Source organism: Protopterus annectens, chromosome 3.part0 (genome assembly GCF_019279795.1).
Source record: "Protopterus annectens isolate FY-2018-M chromosome 3.part0, PAN1.0, whole genome shotgun sequence".
Lineage (NCBI taxonomy): Eukaryota > Metazoa > Chordata > Ceratodontiformes > Protopteridae > Protopterus > Protopterus annectens.
This window is the reverse complement of record NC_056731.1, coordinates 425,079,066-425,099,822: the sequence shown is the minus strand read 5'-3', so window position 1 is coordinate 425,099,822 and position 20,757 is coordinate 425,079,066. Positions and strand designations below refer to the sequence as shown.

Below are 20,757 nucleotides of genomic sequence, written 5' to 3'. Positions count from 1 at the left end.
TAAAAAAGTTGAATTTTTAGTGGTCTAGTTTGTATGATGCATCAAATGCCTTGAACTTTAGGATTTATTAATTTATTTTTTATTTGTTTCTTTCTTTGTTTCTTTCTTTTATTGACATTTGATAACCAGGTAGGGGGGTAGGTCACCAGACAGATTTTAGCCGTAATACAGGCACATAAGAGCAAAAAAAATATTTATGGATATCACACTAGCTAGAAAAGCAAACTACTTGCAATGCAACTTTAAAAGTCAGTGAAATGTAGATTTACAACAAATATTTTGAGAAGACCAATATTTATGGTGCAGCTAGGGAAGGACAAGTACAGATACGCCAATAATATTTTGAATGCATGATTTTGGCGGGGGCATTGCCATTCAATAATGAGCTTACAGTGTGCGGTGATAAATGCTTTGTGCTTTACAGCTGCCATTACAAAATATTCAGGAACATCAACACTTAGTAAAAATAGCGCTAATTTGCAATACAGATTTTAATATCAAAGGAAAAGAACAATAAAATATGTAATCTGGAAGCTAATGGCGATTGCAGCATGAACATTGTACAAAGCATCAATATTGTGGTACTTTGCTTGACTGGAGTAATTTACTTTGTGTGCTTAACCAATTTCTTTAGATCAGGTAGCGCCTTTCTTAAGAAAGGACTCTTTAAGTTTACTTTTGAACATGTTTAAAGTATCTTCTTGTCTGGTGTCTGTAAGGAGTTGGATTCAGAAGTCAGGTGCAAGCTTTGCAAATACCCTTTCACCCATAACCATCTTTAATCAGGGTCAAAGTCAATGCAATGGTGTCTGTCTTACAAATTAGATTTTATAGGGGACAGTAGCACAACTTGAAGATTTTAAAGGTCTTGGATCACAGTAGTAGGGATACTCTTTCATTCACTGGTAACCATTTTACCTTGGATAAGAATAAGCAATGATAGGTTATTTTATCAGCAAGTAACACTAATCTGCCAGTCTTGTTAATGGCAGTTTCCATTTTTTGCGTATTTCAGCTTGAGTGAAATGCTATTAATGGAAGACCATATTCAACTAGGAAAGTTAGTTCTGTCAGTAGATGAATACCCAAGTTTTATACATATACACACCATATACACCATACACACACACAAACACGGATCTACTTCAGATGATTGAAGTTTACAACTTCGAACATCATATGGCCGTGGACCAGATAATCTAAGTTTTGAAACTTCAAATGTTCTGAATGGAGATTGACATCCAGCGCAGAATGGAAAATTTACCATTTTCCTGACTGTAGTGTGATCTCAGAGTTGGTATTAATTAGCAGGGGGTGTGGGGGTGCAGGGGGGATTGCCACCCTGCAAAAAAGTAAAAGAAAACTTTTTTTGTTTTTATTTTTTTTTTTATTTGATGATCGAACTTTCAAAACTTCTACCATGTAGTCCTCGGTCATATGGTGATCGAGATTTTGAAACTTTCTAAATTAGATCCCCCCCATGCTTTTATATATATATATGCAGATATTTATATTTATTTATATATTGTACATATAAAGTATCTATGTATTTATATATATATGCAGATATTTATATTTATTTATATATTGTACATATAAAGTATCTATGTATATATATATATATATATATATATATATATATATATATATATATATATATACTGTCCACAACAACAGAAAAGGCTCCACGAAGTAAAAGCAGAGTGAATTTATTATCTGTACACAAGGCACAAATAAAAATCAAGTACAAGTTAAGTGCTTTTGCCCAGGAAATTCCCATGCTTCCTCAGCACATTGTACAAAATGTAACAATAGTATTTAAGTGTTAAAATAGCCAGTCCTAACTCCACAAAGAACCCTGCCCCTCATATGTCAAAACTAAATTAACCCTGTAGTGTTTGTATAAATTTACAAAATCCAAATCGTAAATAAGGGTTGAAATAAGACACCCTGCAAATGTTTATAAAATACATTGTTAATTGTACAAAGTATGAACATGTCCTAAAGCATGAATATAAAAAAATCTCACTACACTTTAGCTGTGCTTAACTTAAGGACACTTAATACTAATGTGTTCATTCAAACCAGGGGCCTTTGCTGCATCCAACTTAATTTGCCAGAATAACTCCCTGTATTCTAGTCTGGCTTTCCAACCTCTACTCCTGGGATCCTGTGTTACTTGTTCCAAGACATAAAATGTTATCTTACCATTATTACAAAATGTATAGTGCCTAGACAAGGCATTCGTTTCTTTGAAATGTACAATATCGTATGAATGTTCGTACACTCATTTCCCTCAAGGCTCTCTCCATTTTACCAATATAAAAACGTGGGCATTCCTTACATGTAACCAGGTATACCACCCCCTACTGTTACAGTTATAATGACCTGTAGTTTTCAAATGTATGCCCCTAGCTTTCAAAGTAATCACTTCTTTATCTGCCATGTAGCCACATTGATTACTAAACCCACACCTGTATGTTCCTATTCTCCTGTTGTTAAGACTTTGCTTGTTCAACTCTACTTTTACCAGCACCTCTTTAAGGTTCATGTCTCTTTTCCTAATAAACATAGGCAATTCAGGAATAAACTTTTTGTCGTCTTGATTCACTGTCAGTTCCCCCCAGTATTTTTTGATAATATTTTCTACTGCAGTAGATGCTGAGGAAAATGTAGGTACAAAGGCCAAGTTATAACCTTCGTTTCTTGTACTCCTAACAATGTTCACTTCATTTCCCAGTCCTAGTAAGGGATTGTGTTATTGTTCCCTTCCTTGCTTTACTTTTTCTACCAATTTGTTTATTAACCAACTTGGATAACTCCGTTGTGTAAAATGTTGCTTCATAAATTTTATTTCACTACACATCCTTGAAGCTCTGATCAGTTGGCCCTTAATTCCTTTTTTCTGGGAAAATGGGTATCTATTTTGGAAATGTATATATGAATCTGAAAATGTATCTTTTCGAAAAATCTTAGACTTGAAACAGTTATTAATATGGTCTTTGTAGATTGCGATGTCAAGATAGTTAATAGCTTCATCAGAGGTGTGGTGAGTGAATCTTAAAAAATCTGTAGTCTCGTTGATGTAAGTTAAGATTTCTTTTTAGTTTGCCCTTAGGACTCCTCCAAAACAAATATCGTCCAAAAATCTGGTATAAAACATAATATACCTGGACCAATCTGTGTTGAATATATATTTCCTTTCCCAATAATAAAGAACACAGTTCACATACAAGGGGGCCCAAGCAGCCCCCATTGCTACTCCCTGTTCCTGTTTGTAGAACTCCTCACTGAAAAACATAAAATTGTTCCTAAGAATAGCTTCCATAAACTCTACCAAACAATTTGCCTGTACGTTTTTCAAATAATTAACTTCTAAAAAAACTTCCTGGAACCATTGCAGTCCTTCAGCATGTGGTATACTGGGAGCATCTATATCATATTATCGAACTTTTAAAAGTTCGAACACCATATGGTCAAGACCATATGTTTGAACTCTTAAAAGTTCGAAAATAAAAAAAAAAACAGAAAAAAACTACCTTAGCAGGGGCTGTGGGAGGGTGCAGGACGGATTGCCCCCCTGCAAAAATGTAAAAAAAGACTTTTTTTTTTTTTCATTTAATGTTCAAACTTTCAAAACTTCTATCATGTGGTCCTCGGTCATATGATGATTGAAGTTTTGAAACTTTGATCATCTATATATTGTACATACATACACACACACACACACACACACATAAATATATATATATATATATATATATATATATATATATATATATATATACATATATAAAGTGTGTGTATTTACACATACACATATATGCTTCGCTGTACTACTTGCTATGCAGACTGGAAGAAGTACCATCTGGTTAACTGTTTTCAGTAGGAAATCACTGCCTTGTGATTCACATCTGCAGTGATTCATTTTATTAATCCAAATGTGAAGCTGGTATATCCAATTTCTAGCGGAAGCCCGTCAAGTGGGTGTTACAGAGCTCCTTGCTTTCATGTAAAAAGATATTTACTTTTATTGTTTTTACTGAAATTTGCAATTAATTCTGGCTCCTCACTGAGATGAAACAAAATAAGTGTGTGTGTGCGTGTGTGTGTGTTGTGTACGAGAGTGTGTGTTGTGTACGAGTGTGTGTGTGTGTGTGTGTGTGTGTGTGTGTGTGTGTGTGTGTGTGTGTGTGTGTGTGTGTGTGTATTTGTGTATATATATTAGCATTATATTGTGAGAATACTTTTGTTAGTCAGAAATATGCATTCGCATGACAGCAAGAAATATCACTCTGTTTATTTATTGAAATAAGTACAAAGTATGAAAAATTATGTTTAATTGTATTAACAATATAGAATATTTGTCAAGATGTGTGACTTAGAGTGTAAAACATTATGCTTAATTGAATAATTAGCAATAAAAATAACCCTGAGCTTTTCTTAAGATTTGCAACTTACACTCACTTCTTTTTTGTAATGCTAACTAACTATAGAAATGTTGAGTATCATGATAATTATATGCAACCAACCTGCAGTATCTCCAGTATAGTGTGTATAGTATGTATAAGTGGACATTGACAAAGTATTTTTTGTGTCCCACCGTGGCATTTCACACTCTGCACTTCAATATAAAAAAGAGAATATGTGACAGTGATTTGATTCTCCACTGCAGAGCATCCTAGATTAAGAGTCCTGCTGTCATCATGCTACTTATACCCTTCACTTTCTATTATTGCATATTCTTAATTGGTAAGTCACTTAGTGAAGGAAGTCAGACCCCCCAAACCCCCCTAAAAGTCTGGCAGCTAAAAAGGCTATAAATGTTAATTGAAAGCATACAAAAAGATGCTGTAAGACAGAATGAGATAAAATTGTCATTGCTGTTCTAGTACTAAATGCTCTCGCAGTCTCTCCTCATTACTGGCACCACCTGGCACTCCTTCACTACCCCTGACTTGCTTTGACCTTACTCACAGCCATTAAAGAGTGCTTTCTGTTTGCCCCAACATCCCTCCTATTACATCTATTAACATCTAGGATGGGATGTACAATGTGGAAATGCTGGAGTACCATCCTGCCTCTGCACAATGCAACAGATGCCACCTACTAATTTCCCTTTAAACTCTGCATATCATCAGAGATCTACCTTAATGTGTGCTCAAGCATGCTAACTCCCCCTGGATAAACATGCCCAGTCCTGCCTGGCTGCTGCGCTAGTCATTATTAAGGGGATTGTATTCTTTGGGATGATTATTTGGCTGGTTGTTTAATAAATAATTTTTTTTAATATTCATGTATCTTTCATTTCATTTAATTACCAGTACTTTAGTACTTCTAATGCAATATATTTTAAGTGAAACAGTGTTGTAGGTGTGGCTGTACAAACAGCTCTATGCAAAATTAGAGAATGCATCTCTAATAAAGTGTTTATGGTACTTTACTAATTAGAATGAACATTTTTACTTTGACAACTTCCAGGTACTGGAACTAATATGATTTTTAGTTTAAACTATTTATTCATTTTACTAGGTTCTGAAGAGGAAGCTATTGCTCTGAAAGCTGCATTGATGTATGGCACAAAAAAAGAAACATCTATACCACAGGCTTCAAAGGACTGTACTCTGCAGGTTGTTGTAGATAGCAAAGTTCCATTTGGAAGTGACTTTAACATCAAAATGGATTTCGGAAACAACAGTAGACAAACGCTCAATATAAAGGCATATGTATCTGGAAACATTGTATACTATACTGGAGTCACAAAGAGAGAATTTAAAAGCTCAACCTTTGAATTTAATTTGGATTCTGGCAACTGTAAGTTGTTTTTAAGTAAACTTAGCCAATATTTTTAAAGTATTTGCTTTAATATAATTTTTAATAAGCAATCAGTGTTGTTGCACTGAAATTAGCTGACTGCTAAGTGTGTCATCCAGTCTCCATAGCAATGATGAGATTTTTTTTTCTCTTATCTAAGAATTTTTTATTCATGCCATACAAGTGCATTTATTTTATTTATTTATTTATTTATTTATTTATTTATTTATTTTGCATGTGTTTACCAGTAATGTCCAACTGGACAGAAGTCCTTTTTCAGAGGAGGCCCTAAGAGAAAAGGTCCACATTTACAACAGAGTTGTACACATATACAGAATATTACAGCAGAGAATTGTACATAGATACAGAGTAATACATAGAGAGTGCTTCATATATATTAATTTTACACATATTGACATTAAGCTTATATACAAATCAGTAGTAACAGAGAGTTTTATGTCTTTCAACACTCAATTAATATATATATATATATATATATATATATATGTATATGTATATATATTTGTATACACAGACTCACTTTGTTAAAGAGGTAACATTAATTATATGTTTTTGCCTACCAAAAAGGGAGACTGTAGTGAGAAAGTGCTCACGGACCAATTTTTCCTTGAGAATAAGAGCTGGTGAGAGACAGAGGCACTACTTAAGTAGGATAAATAAGTGGGAAGGTAGTATGGAGGGTAAGTATATAGTGCGGAATAAGTTGGCAAGGTAAGGAGAGAGGGAGGATGTGAGTGTGAGCTCAGTGAGACCTATCCAGGGCAGGTGCACGAGCACAACTTTGAGTTAAATAAGTGGGATTTGAGTATTTTTTAAAATGTGAGGACTTTGTAGTTGATCCTACATTTGCAGGCAATGAGTTCCAGATTTTGGCTATGCAAGTTGAATAAGGGAATCTCCTACAGAGTTGTTGGCTTTGGTTATGTTTAATAGAGATTTATTACTTGGGTGTAAAACCTAATTACTAGTGTAAGGAAGTAGTAGGTTTTGCAGGGCAAGGGTTTTCTCAGGTTGGTTTGGAATTGTGTGGGCCACAGTAAGTTGGTTATAAGTTACGAGATGAGGTAGTTCTTGACAGTTCATTTGTTTGAGTGCTAAGCAATGGTGTGATCTATTACTGGAGTCTGTTGCAAACTTAGTGATCTTATTGTAGCAGGTGTCTAACTTTGCTAAGTCTGATTTTTTTAAGTTTGTGATAATAGGTGGGTTCTTGCTATGGTGTCTTTTGTGCTATTAGTTAGATACTGCTTATTTCTGTAAAGATTACCAAGTTTTTATGTACTTTCTTTACTATTTGGGCTGTGTGATGGTCAGATTTCATGGCTTTCTCAATAACAACACCCAGATGTTTAATTTGGGATACAGGAGTAATGGTGGCATTATTTGTAGATGTGATATTAAACAATGTGTGGGGGGTCTGTAGCTCTAATGGGTTGAAAAAGCATAAGTTTGGTTTTGTTAATGTTTAAAATAAACTGAGCTTCAGATAGCCAAGTTTCAACTGCAGAGAAGGACTGTTGTGTTTGTCTTTGTAGCTGTTTTGACATTGGTGCAGTGCACGTCAATGTGGAATTGTCTGCATACTGGACAAGGGAGGCATGTAAAGTAGCAGTGTGCAGATTGTTGGAGAATAACGTGAAGAGGAGGGTACCTAGACTGGATCCTTCTGGGACACCTAGAGAAATGGGCAATAGAAGAGATAGATTTTGTTGCTGACACCCTGTTAAATAGCCCTTGAACCAAGCAAATGGAGAATGAGCAAGGTTTACTTCAGAAATACATTTATAAATTTGTTATGAGAGACGGTGTCAAATGCTTTAGATAGCTCTAGAAAGATAGAGGAGACTAATTTACCATCATTTCTGTGCTGATTAATGGTGTTGGTAAAACTCATTAGGGTGGAAATAGTGTTGTTTGTTTGCAAGATAATCCATACTTTGTGCGTGAAGATTTTGGTGGGAGGTGACAAAATAGCTATTGGCCTGTAATTAGACAGTTCTATTTAGTTGCCTCCTTTATGTAGTGGTAGAATGTGTGAGATTCTCCAGATTGTTGGAACTTGGTGTGCAAAGATGGCTCGGTTTATTAATATGGATAGAGTGTGTAGGAGATGGTATCAGCAGCCATTTAAGATATTCAGCTGGTAGGTTGTCAGCTGCTAGGGTTGTTGGCTTCAGTTTTTTTAGAAGGTTTTTAATAGTGTCTGTTGGAAAATGTTGGAAGGAAAAGGTGCTGCTACCTGTACTTGATGTAGGAATATCTGAAGGAGGGGTGGAGCAGTTATTATTTATGAGAGATCATATGGATTTGGTGAAATATTTATTAAATTGCATAGCTGTGAAATCTGTGTTATTGGTTGTAGGAGTAGGGGTGCTAGAGTATCCAGGTTGTAGGATTTTATTAATAGCTGACCAAAACTTCTGTGGGTTATTATAGTGTTTTACTTGGATATCGTGGTAGTGATTAATCTTGTCCTTTTTGATTTGTTTTTTTGTTTTTATTTCTAAGTTCTTGATATGCTTCCTTACTCACTTGTGATTTGCTTTTGTGCCAAAGATCCCAGGCTTCATCTCTCATTTTTAACAGTGGTCTGCTTTATTTGGTTAACCACAGGGCATAGTTAAACTTTAATTCTAATTGCTCTTGGAGAAGCTAGTCTGTTCAAAATATTCAGGAAAGTGAAGTTGAAATATTCTAAGGCTTCCTCTATGGGAAGATATTTTAGTGTTTCCCAGTTACAGAGTTTAAGAATGGATATGAAATTCTGATGGGTGAAGTTCCTTTTGTTCCTGATTATATGGAATGCCATGTGTTTAGCTGGATTTATTCATTGCCTAAGTAGAAAGGTTAGAAGATGATCTCTGAGACTATCTGGGAGACAGCCAGCATGTATATATAGAGAGAATGTCTGTTTGTTAGTGTCCAGTCTAGGATGGAATGCCTGTTTGATGGTTTGTCAATTCTTGTGAGATTTTGAATGATTTAGGTGAAGCCATTGAGGTTAATGTGATTTGTAGGATTTTGTTAATTACAACTAAATCAGTGTATATTGAATTCCCTCATAATAATTGTTTCCTGGAGAAGAGATTTTGAAGACCAGTAGAGAATGTGTTCTAAAGTAGAAATATTATTTTCTGGAGGTGCATAGGTAACAGCTATGTTTAGATATTTCTTGAAGTATGTATTTTGTTGTAAGATTTCTAGAATAAGGTTATTTTTGAATAGAATGGCTATTCCCCCTCCTCCATTGCGCTTTCTGTCTACACTATGAATGCTATATCCTGGGGGTAGGACTTCATTGTTGTTAATTTCTGGCTTTAGCCAAGTTTTAGTGATCAAAGCAATGTCTGGTAAGTAGAGAGAGAGAGTGGTGTGACATTCTTGGGTTTTGTTTACACTACTTCTAAGGTTTAAATTTAATAACAGAAGGTCAGATCCTTTCCAAGAGAGATTTAGTATACTGTGGTTGCCATACTGCAGATGACGGTGAGATAAGTCAGTTTTGGGGCCAGGATTTGGATGAATATCTCCACTAAAGGTTAGTTGTGAAACTATATGTGTTATGGTCGTGAAGAATTTGACTTTAAGCTTATAATATTTCAGGGAACTATGGGGACAGTTTTTTGTGGGATTATAGTATAGATAATGTGATCGATGTAAGTAGTTTTATAGATTGAGGGTGATAAGGTGAATGTGGTATGAGGTGAGGTGTGTTGCTATTGACAGGATTTTGATAGCAGTAGTGTAGAAGGGTAACATGTTGTTAGATTAGATGTCTTTTAGTAGTTGTGTTTGTTGAGAAAATCTATTGCTGTATTTTAATAGTTTGGAGACGAGACTATAACTAAGTAAAAGTGATGTAAATGAAGTAACTCATGGGACTGGATAGTGGAGTGAGTGGGAGAGGTTAGCTTAAAGTAAAAGTAGGTATAGTGGGGTTGGTGAGAAATGGGGGTAGAGGAGAGGAGTTAGCCTGAGTGCAGAGATGGTGAATAGAGAGGGTAGAGCCTGTTTGTGGTATGCACTTAAAGAAAAACTATCAGCTCTGCTAAACAGATTTGTTTGAATTCCAATAAATCACTTTTTAGCAGCTTAGAATCCCTTCAAATAAAATAAGAACTTATTTCCCTTGATGCCACTTAGAGCCGTTTTCCAAGAGAGAGTGAGCAAATAAAGCTATTGCGCCTTGCTAAGTGACCAGAATTAAGTTTTGAATTTCGACAGCTATGATATTATTTTAGCAGTAGAAAGATTAGATGAGTGTGCTTGAATCTACTGGTTAAATTTCTCTAAAGATAAAGTGGGCTGTAGTAACTTATGCAGCGGAAAAGAAAAATATTTATAGCTGCCGACCCAGGTGATGTGGTCTCAAGCTCTCAAGAAAATGAATGTAATAAAATTTTAGATGGTCCCAGAATTATTACTTTTTAAAAATTTGAGCAGCTCTTTTTATTCATATCATATTCAAGTGGTTGTAGGAAATACTCCTACAAATGGTATTTCTTAACTTCTTAGTATAAGTTAGTGTCTACTGTTTAAAGCATACTGAGGTATGTCACACTTCTTGAAGAACTGTACATTTTTGTGGTAGTAGGTATAAGTACAGGTCAGATACTATTGATGCGTAGACTGTATATATGTATCAATGTACACATGCGTATTAATGTGCAAAGAAGAATGCCCCTGTATCATTTATCTTGTCTTTCTACTGTTTCATGCTAAATTAGTAGTACTAATGCTCTTCATCAGTTTAAGAGCTGCGTGAGCCTTTACATGCTTCACTCTGAGCATTGAGGAATAAAGCTTTTAAAGATTCTAGGGGTTATTCAGGTCTTGATCCCCCCTCGAAACTGCTTTCTCTCCTCCCTTCATGTTTCAGGATTGGGAAAGGGATGGGTAAATCTGAACACTGAATTTGGGATCATTATAATTCCAAAGCTTAGACTCAGCTTATGGCATTTAAATGAATTGAGTATATTAAAAAGTCCAAAGAGTTTCATAGATTTCAGAAGATGATTGATTCTTTGACTACAGCAGGTATTCTGTCCTGTATAACCCAGTTACAGATTACTGTGGTGAACCTGTGAACATCCTAAATGGTGAACCTTTACATCACTCCATATGTTTATGACATCAGATATGCTGATTATATCTGCCCCATGTAACCCAGTTACAGATTACCCTGGTGGACCTGTGAACATCCTAAATGGGGAACTTTTGCATCACTCCATATGTTTATGACATTAGATATGCTGATTATCTGCCCCATGTAACCCAGTTACAGATTACTGTGGTGGATCTGTGAACATCCTAAATGGTGAACTTTTGCATCACTCCATATGTTTATGACATTAGATATGCTGATTATCTGCCCCATGTAACACAGTTACATATTACTGTGGTGGAGCTGTGAACATCCTAAATGGTGAACATTTGCATCACTGCATGTGTTTATGACACTTTAGACTGGCAGATCAACATGGCCATCTTTGAGATTTGTTTTGTGCATTTTCAGACTTTACTGTTCAAGCTTCATCAGGAACGAATATGTTGTCCCTCCAGGGAGAAACCCATTTGAGGACCCCATCTAGGACATTACTGAAGATGTCAAGAGAAGCAGAAAAAAATGGTGTATAAGAGAGGGCAGGTGTGTCCTTTCTGCACGTATCTGTGCAGTCCTAGACATAAAAGCTACTGATGTGCTGCTGATAGTTAAATTTCAGGTCCTGTTTTTCTCCTTTGCCATGAAGCTACATCCCCTAATAATGTATTGGTTCAGCAACCACACAGTAATGCTGTCTAGTCTCCTTCACAGTCATCCAGGAATATCAAAGTGTACTACTCTATGGAGAAGCATTTCCACAGACAAGTGTGTTCTAGACATCTTAGAAAATGGTCATATGCTGGAACTATTCAGACTGTTCCTGACATAATGTCAATTGAATGTTCAGTTGTGCTCCAAACATATTGCAGTACAGTCTCACAGGGTTGGTGGAGCCTGTTTCAGCATAGAATTAAAAGACTGAGTTTAATTTGTGCCTTTTGTTGATCCTTAAAGTTGGGAAGGGGATCATCAGCCAATTATTTAGCCTTTGAAACTTCAGCATTCCCATTATTTATGTGAAGTTTTGCATTATTAGTTTGAAGGCTGTAATCTGCCACTGCAGGGCTTCTGAATGCAGATGATAAAAATGGTGGATCTCAGGGAGGAACACAATCATCTTCCTGTGATCCACTCAGTGCAGCTCAGATTTTCACTATTTTTCTTTTTCCTTTTTTTCATTCTTCTGTTAGAATGGCTTCTATGGGGTTTTCAAGAAGTTCTTCTGAATGAAATGGCATTCCTTTATCTATACAAATGGGTGCTTGCAACCTCCACCTGTCCCAACTATTTGTAGAACTAACTCACCATAACCATCTGACATTCTACCTTTCTCTGTAAGCATGTCTAGCTTGAGTTCTTCCATAACCTGTGGATCACTGTCAAGTTATCTATTCGTCCAGTACACTGTAATGCATTCAGCAGACTAGTGCTGGACATCCTTCAGTGTCAAGCTATCATTTTGCTAGATGTAACTCAATAGTGTCTATGGTATTACATTGGGATGAAATGGCTAGGCTTGAAGTGACCTCCAGGCCAATAGCCTAATAACCTCCTATGATTCTATGATTCTTATGATAAGCTTTCAACCTGGTTTATTGGGTTTCATTACATCACTGGATATAGACCCATATCCTGTCATGCCTGTCAGCTTATTGTAGCCATCTTACAGTTTGTATCAGCATCTGTTTGAAGGCTTTATAATGCCATAGAACAGCTATAAGGTCAGATACCTAGACAGTGGCGGAGTTCCTAAAAAACATACACCCAGACAGTGGAGTAGTTCCCTAAAAACATGGGAACCTTGCTGCTTTACTCACTGCTGAGAAGATATCCACTTAAGTGAATGTACTACAGAGCTCCCCATTTTAGTGCTAATTAGTGTACTGCTGTGGTAAAGAAGAGTTGCTATCACAGACATTCTGCTCAGACTGTCACAGACAAATACTTGTGTTCAGTGTTGATGTCTGACTGTGATAAAAAAAATGAAAGAAATTACAGCCGTCTTGTTACTTTTAGATACACTGTAACAGCCGTCCACACACAGTCATTTTCATCCACACGTAGACCCAGTACCCATACATTAGAGCCACTTCAATGAGTATGTACACATCAGTTGTTGGTGTTAAAATAGTCTGCAAATTCAGAATGTCTGTTTAAACTGAGGAAATGACAAACAAGTCAGTCGCATTCTTCTACAGCAGACCATATATCCAAAAATTAAAGCCATTTTCTTGACTGAGGACACTTCAGATGTCTGATTGTGATTACCACAGTAATATATTTCACTTACTTTCATATAAACAGCAGCCACAATAAAGTATTTTAACGTATTTGACATTTAGTCCTGCAACGCCAAAATAATGACTACTCGACTTGAGTAAACAACAGCAGGATAAGTCAATCTTATTTCATCAACAAAACCCATTATAGCCAGTTTGTTTACTATTTATACCTCGTATGTCAAATTGTAATAAAATAAAAATAATGATTGGCCAAGGTAATTTATTTTATCACCTTATACACGCACGCACACACACACACACACACACACACACACACACACACACACACACACACACACACACACACACACACACACACACACACACACATGCACAAAGGCAAAATACCAAATGCATACAAAGAAAACCGCTATAGGAGTATTGAAACAACAGGAAAGAAATGTTGATAGGGTACAGGATTCTCTTTGACGAAAGCACAATTTCCCTTACTAAATTGAAAACAAAAATGTTGATATACAAGTCATTTGAGAATAGAGACCTGCAAAAGGAGAGCAAGAGACTTGTTCTGGATGGGAATTTCAAAAAATTTATTTATTACTTACTTATCTATTTACCCTTTATTAACCAGATTAGTCCCACTAGGCTTGTATCCACGTTTCAGGAGAGGCCTGAGGTAGCATTTATACCACTATAAAGATATTACTGTTGCTCTCACTCACTGTGCAGTGTGTAAGCTCTGTGACATATTTTAACTAAAGAAACCATAACAGAACAAACTCAAAGAACAGACCTTCATGGTGTAATCCAAATACAAATATGTTTTGCAATTGTACAACAAAAGTAAAAAAGGTAATAGTTAAAATTAGAAAGTACAATGCCCAGCAGAAAAAAAAACTCTTTCATCAGGATAAGCAAACAACTAAGAGGGCATTTTAAGTTTGCCAAAGCTAATTCTGAGGTAAAAATAGCCTACCAGGCCAAAGGCAACCACAAGGCTTTCTTTAGCTTTGTCCAAAACCTCAAAGGTGGTATAAAACAGTGAGCAGAACTGATTGTTAATGGAGTCACTTACACTGAGCTGGAAGGTATAGGAAACCTGCTGATCAGCAAATTCACCTCTGATTTTACTCCCATTTCCCCCTCCAGCAGCCACCCCAAGTAATTACATCAATCATAATCCCCAGCTAATACTAGAGAGCAGGTCCTAGCTGCACACTACAAGGCTAAGAATGCTACATTGATGGGCCTTGTTAATATCCTAGGAAGATTCCTAAATAGTTTGAAACATGACATAGAAAACCTAAAATGCTGGATCCAACCCAGTCTGACATCAAGGGCAGATCATGCCTGCTTAACTTGGTGGACTTCTATGAAAAGTTCACCAAAGCAATAGATGAAGGCAAAATGGTGAATACTGTAAACGGTGACCTGGCTAAGGCATTTGATAAAATACTCCACTCAGGCATTGTAAACATACTCATGGAATTATGCATTAGCCCACATATTATGTTCTCAATAACTAGCTGGCTCTCAGATAGGACACAGGAAGTTAGGATGCATAGACCACCTCCACAAAGTGACCGGCCACTATCAGAGTTCCACAGGACTCTTTGCTGGTCCTGCTCCATTTTGGCATTTATTTTCACATGTCAAAGCCAATGTCAAAGGCCCCTGGCTGACCAAGTTTTCAGATGGCTTCAAACTAGGAGCAGTAATGGAATCCCCACAAGGCACTGACATTGTTCATGAAGGAGTAACACAGACAAATGACTGTTACCAAAGCCACTGCTTAAAAGTCAATGCCAAGAAATACATAATTGCACCTTTTGAGAAGTCAGCCACCCTGAAACTACCTCATTGATAACACACCACTAAGAGTGGGCCCAGTAGTCAGCAATTTGGGGCCATATGTAGATAACGACCTGAAATTCGACCAACATGGGTCCAAGGTAGTAAGGAAATCATTCTATGTTGCTCAGCTTAAAAGCAAGGGCATGGCATGTAGGTCTAAGAATGTCATCAATCTCCTGTCTTTGGCCCTCATCAGGTCCATCATTTAGTGCAATGCCATCTTCAGTATTTACCTGACCAGGCACGTACAGCAACTAGAATGTCTGTACAGATTTCTCATAAAAGGAATCCAGGGCATAAGCAATGAGTCTTGTGTAGATCACCTCAAAGCCCTATCTCTGTGCTCTGTTTCCCACAGACCGTTGAGAGATGATTTATGCCCAACATACAAGGCATCCTTGGATCCCACCCTGATGGACCTTTTGCTCATCTGCAAAACCAATAGCATCAGAACTACTCAACTTAGGGTCTTGAATCTTGTTTGCAATATAAATAGGACATGTTGGAGGGGAGTCTATATCATAACACCGAAGAGGCGTTTAATCGAATGGCTCTTCATTGACACATAAACAGAGAACGCACTAAAGCGCGAACACTCAGAACACTGATTTCTTTCCATGGTAAAGAAATCGGTAGCACTAATAAACACACACACTTTCAGACATTACAATGTGGGGGGCTTCGCCCCCTACACCCTCCTAACTAAATATACCAACTCAAGATCGCACTACAGTGGGGAAGGGGCAAACACACATGGAAGGCCAAGCAATTTCTTTCCCAGGGAAAGAAATCGCTGTTTTGAGCATTCATGCTTTAGTGCATTCGCTCTTTATGTGTCGATTAAAAGACGTTTGATTAAACACCTCTTTGCTGTTCTAATATAAACCCTTGGAGGGACATGCAAGTGTCTCAGAAGTCCCCTCTTCTGGAACATGCTTCCTATCTATGTAAATCATTCTTTCCTAACCCTTTTGAAGTGTAGCCTGGATCAGTGAAATTGGAAATTCATCCTAGGTCTAGCATCTATGTCTCCAATACAAAGTGGCAGTCTGTAAATTATACCGTATCTTATACATAACCCTTAGAATAACCTCCAAGGTACATATAGTTACCCTTGAGATGACCGGGATTATAGCAGGTTGATGGTTTCTATCTGTTGTGTTCTCCTAGTCTAGAGAAGGAGTCTTATTTTGAGAAAGATCGTCATTCTCCAAGTTTAATGTTGAAATAATTTCTTCCCTTTATTGAATAATGTTTTCAATTTTCCTCTTATTTTATCTATTAGCATAAGTACCCCTTTTCAGAGCTGGCACAAGAGCACTGTCTTGTCAAATGACTTGTGCAGGATCGCATAGTAGGCCAATGGGCGAGGGAAGGACTCAAACACTGTACTCTTGACAATAGGAAGCAGCTCATTAGCAGCAAAGGCCATTGATCCTTTACATTAAGTGCCAGACTTATTCAGAGCAGGCAGTAACTGTTCCCTCTTCCACCATGCTCTGTGTGACTGCAGCACCTTTCACATATGTCTGTGTGATTCACATACATGTACATTCCTCTATGCACCACATGTCATGACTGTGATTCAGGTTTGAGTCATGGTCCTGATAGGTCAGCATAATGATCATAGTGCTAATACTGAATTTATGCCCAATCAATTTGTAGGACAACCCAACTGAACATAACAGCTAATAGGAAGACAAATGCAGGTATGCAGAGCAAAGAGGTAACTCTGCTCATTAAATAAGTGGGCAAGAAATGGGGTAAGTAGGAAAGGTGAGAACAGCAATACAAAGTTAAATTCAGAAATGTAACCACAATTCACAAAAGATGGAAGATGGTATTTTTTGTGGAGAAGAACCCATTTTGAATGTTTTACAAAATAAGGGTAGATGTAACAGTCACTGTGGGATGGCTATGCCTGTGATAGAAGGACATGATCAGGCAACAGGGGCAGACAGACAAACATAGAACACTGATGCAGAAAGAAAGAAAGAAGTAATGTATACATAAATGGTGTGAAGGAGATTAGATGGACACTTACATACAGAGGGTGGATAAATAGAGATGGGGAGTTTTGACCAATGGTCAAGTAATGGGGAATGGCACATAATGGAAGAAACACATCAGTATTGGGAAAAAGTAGAGCCTGGGCATGGTTATCTGCAAGTTTAGACTTGATATCAGCAAATTTGGGTGTCACTCCCAAAGGTGGTTGAAGATTTGAGTCAATTGCTCCTCTGGCTGTCCAGTGTCTATGGCCAGTGGTCACAGGACTTTACCAGCTGCTCCAGAAGGCACTCAAAAAAGTTCCCAGTATGGCCATGCATTTACTGATCCACCTTGTTAGAAAGCAGTCTCCACAACTCCTCTTTAAGAAGTAGAATTTACCCCCCCCCCCCTCCAGGACACAGACACAGAGGGACCATAGAGTCTTCCATGTCACCTATAGCAGAGGAGCTTTCAATGCCCCTCCTTCCCAACCTGGCAGCAACTGAGAGCTCAGCACCAGATGCAGTGGCTGCTAGAGACTAATGGGGGGAAGGGTCTGACCCAGTCCTTCTCCTCCTCCTTTTCCACAACTAGCCCTGCAGTAGGACAACAAAACATAAAACATCATTGTACATGTATAATAAAAAATACCAGTGCAGATGCACAACACCTATAAACCCTGCTGTCCAGGCAGAAGCTCTCATCTTCTGCATTAGAAGGCCAGATTTAGGTATTGATTCACCACCACTGGAAAGCAAAGTGCATGCTGTTAACTGCACCTGTATAACAGCTGATATAGTAAAAGACAGTGGTACAGAAAAAAAAATGTTTGTAATACATTTGTTGTACCTTATCCTGAACTTCTGCATGTCTTGGTGAAGCACATTGGGGTGACACTATTTCATGTCATTATAATGATGCCAGTGTTACTCAGCATAATGGGCGACTGAAGTGGACATTCCTGCCAGCTCATACCAGGCATCCATTTTCATCTATGGTCTATCACAATGGCCAAGCAAACATTCCTATGAAGGAAGAACAGGACAATCATGCTCTTCATGGCACACTAAGCTGGAGGCTTACATTCCTCATTGTGTGACATAGCCATGACCACTCAATCAGGTCCACTCAAGGAGCAAAATGGAAGGCCTTTGTGAAAAGATGCATGTGTGTCACATGTCATGCAATGTATGTTGCACTATGGTGCTACATGTGTACACATATATGCATGACCATAAAGGTTACATATGTCACGTTTACTATGATGTGCACAGATAATGCCAATATGTATGGTTAGTGCATTGCACACAGATAACAGTTCATAAAAAATGTCACTAACCAGTTTCTTTAGCATCATAATTATTACATTAAATGCTCCTTGGTAGCACAATCTAATGTGTTAGCATCATTTTAAGAAACACCAGTTACAGTACAACTTCAAATTAGAGGAATGTGATTAAGGTTTCAGCACATGTGGAGCTTCACAGGGTTGAGGAAGTAGTTCTGCATTATAAGGTTCCTCGGCAATAGTGACAAACCGTGCAGCTGGTATCAGGCAGAGTAAGGCATATGTAGCAGTGTGTGTGTGTGTGTGTGTGTGTGTGTGTGTGTGTGTGTGTGTGTGTGTGTGTGTGTCTTTTTTTGTGCAACTGGAAACCCAGGACACTTGTTCGTCGCAGTACCATCTGCCTATGGCTGGGGGAGTTGAAATAGTGAATATAGAAAACTGAGCAGAATATTCAACAAGGGGTGTGGTCTTCCAGGAACATATGTCATGACACTATACATAAATGAGTGGAGTAAGGCTGTCTATAGAACTAACTGCAGACAGTAAGCAGGTGCACACAGTGAGAGTGGCCATGGCCATGCTCATGTATCCCATTGTGTGCCACGGCCACTGATGGACTCTTTTATGTTTTACTCACAGGTGTCCAGGAAATGGTATGGCCACCTGAAGGAGACAATACCTAGTTAAAGTTCAGTAGATATGAGAATGAACTGCTACTGCAGGATCTCCACATGTCACGCACCTCTCGGTCAAAGCTACAGCAGACAAAATTTTAAAAAGACCAGATTTGGCAGGGACTGCTTCAGGATATGAATTCTGTGGTGGCTGCAATATATCTCTACAACATGTGCAATAAAGGATTACTGATATGATTCTGTCTGCTAATTACATGGTTATTGTGACAGGTCCTTCACAGGGTATCACTTAACTGTTAGGGGGAGCAGGCCATATACCTGGAGTGGATTGAATTATACCTCTCAACTGTGCAGATTTTCAAAGAATGTCCAAATTTTTGCCTTATATTTTTGGTCTGACCCATATAAAATGTGTGGTTTTCTAGCAAATCAATGAGGATTGTAGTCAGGGAATAATGACATACATTTGAGTTTCAGATTTCATATCCTTCAGAAAATGCATGCCAACACAAGTGCTGTTATTCTCACAACATTGTAAGTTTTTAAGAGCACTCTTTAAAATCTGTCACTATTTTGGGTTCTTTGTCCCTCATTATTTTAGGCTTTGTCCAGACTGCTTGCTCTAAGAGTTTGAGAGGTATGGCTTGAATGTGGGAGCTGAGCTGATACCAAGCACCCATATGCCAGTAGGGAAAGCACCAGGTTAGCTATATTCATTATACTACAGTATCACACACTCCACTGTGTGTTTGAAGTGAAGAACTGATAAAGGCACAACTGCATGTCTGTCATTTGGGCACCTCTGGTCTGCAACTATAATGACCTACATGACAAGATATGTCTGTCAGTGTATGCCATAGCTGTATATTCATGTATATCAGTATGCCTGACACAGTGAGATACAGAAGCATATGTGTGTTGATGGACAATGATGTCATGCATTTGTTCATGTTTTCTGAGGTTCCCTGGTGGAAGGCTCAGCACAACAGGATATCAGCTAGGCACCTGTAGCTGTCGATGATGGCAGCACAGAAGTGGCACACTCCAATGACAGAGACATGGTCTTCAAAATAATAGTAATCACCCACATCTACCATTATCGAGGCCCCTGTAGATGTACAACTTGAAGGCACAGCCTCATCAGTGCATGACAGATGTCCTGAACCTGAGATTTCCTCACAAGCTCCACCTGTGTCTCCAGCCCTCACAGCATCTGCCATACACATTATATCTGAGGTACACATACCTGCTATAGGGGATGGATATGTGTGTGTTGGGGGTGAAGCACTCCCATGATGCCAAAACTGTCCCTGATATGATGTCTACCCTTGGGATTTACTAGCAGATGTGCAGGTCAGGTATTCAGGCAGAAGCAGCTGCTACCACAGCATAATGCAGATGCTGACTTGTCTCTTTGACTTGTGGGAAAACATGCACCGATTGCCCAGTGACATGAAGTGCAGGTATAGAAAGCAGCACACAGTGCCGTTGGTGTTGCAGGTGCCAAGGTGCTTCCATGAGACACATTGCAACCACCATCTAGTCTTCTAGTACAGACAATGCAGTCCTTGCCACCCTCTGTAATGGACATTGTCATGGTCACTGATCCTCCAACTCAACACCTGGAGTTACTTTTCAGACTGAACATGCACAACCCCACAGTTCTATTGACTCTACGTGTTGGCACATGACATAACACCTCAGGTCATAGGCAGCATCCAGGTCATAGGTGATGCTGCACATCAGGATCTACACATGGGATGTCCCATCAGGGTGCACATGTACACTTCTTTAGTTCTACCTTTCCCT

General features: G+C 38.1%; 1 protein-coding gene across 1 annotated transcript in view; it reads left to right on the top strand.

Annotated features, from left to right (window-relative positions):
- F13A1 (coagulation factor XIII A chain) overlaps window positions 1–20,757 on the top strand; it is a 1,111,088-nt gene that overhangs the window by 734,464 nt on the left and 355,867 nt on the right. Inside the window, exon 12 of the mRNA XM_044064861.1 lies at window positions 5,533–5,814. Within this exon, the coding sequence (XP_043920796.1) occupies window positions 5,533–5,814 (282 nt within the window). The remainder of the gene's footprint in view (window positions 1–5,532; window positions 5,815–20,757) is intronic.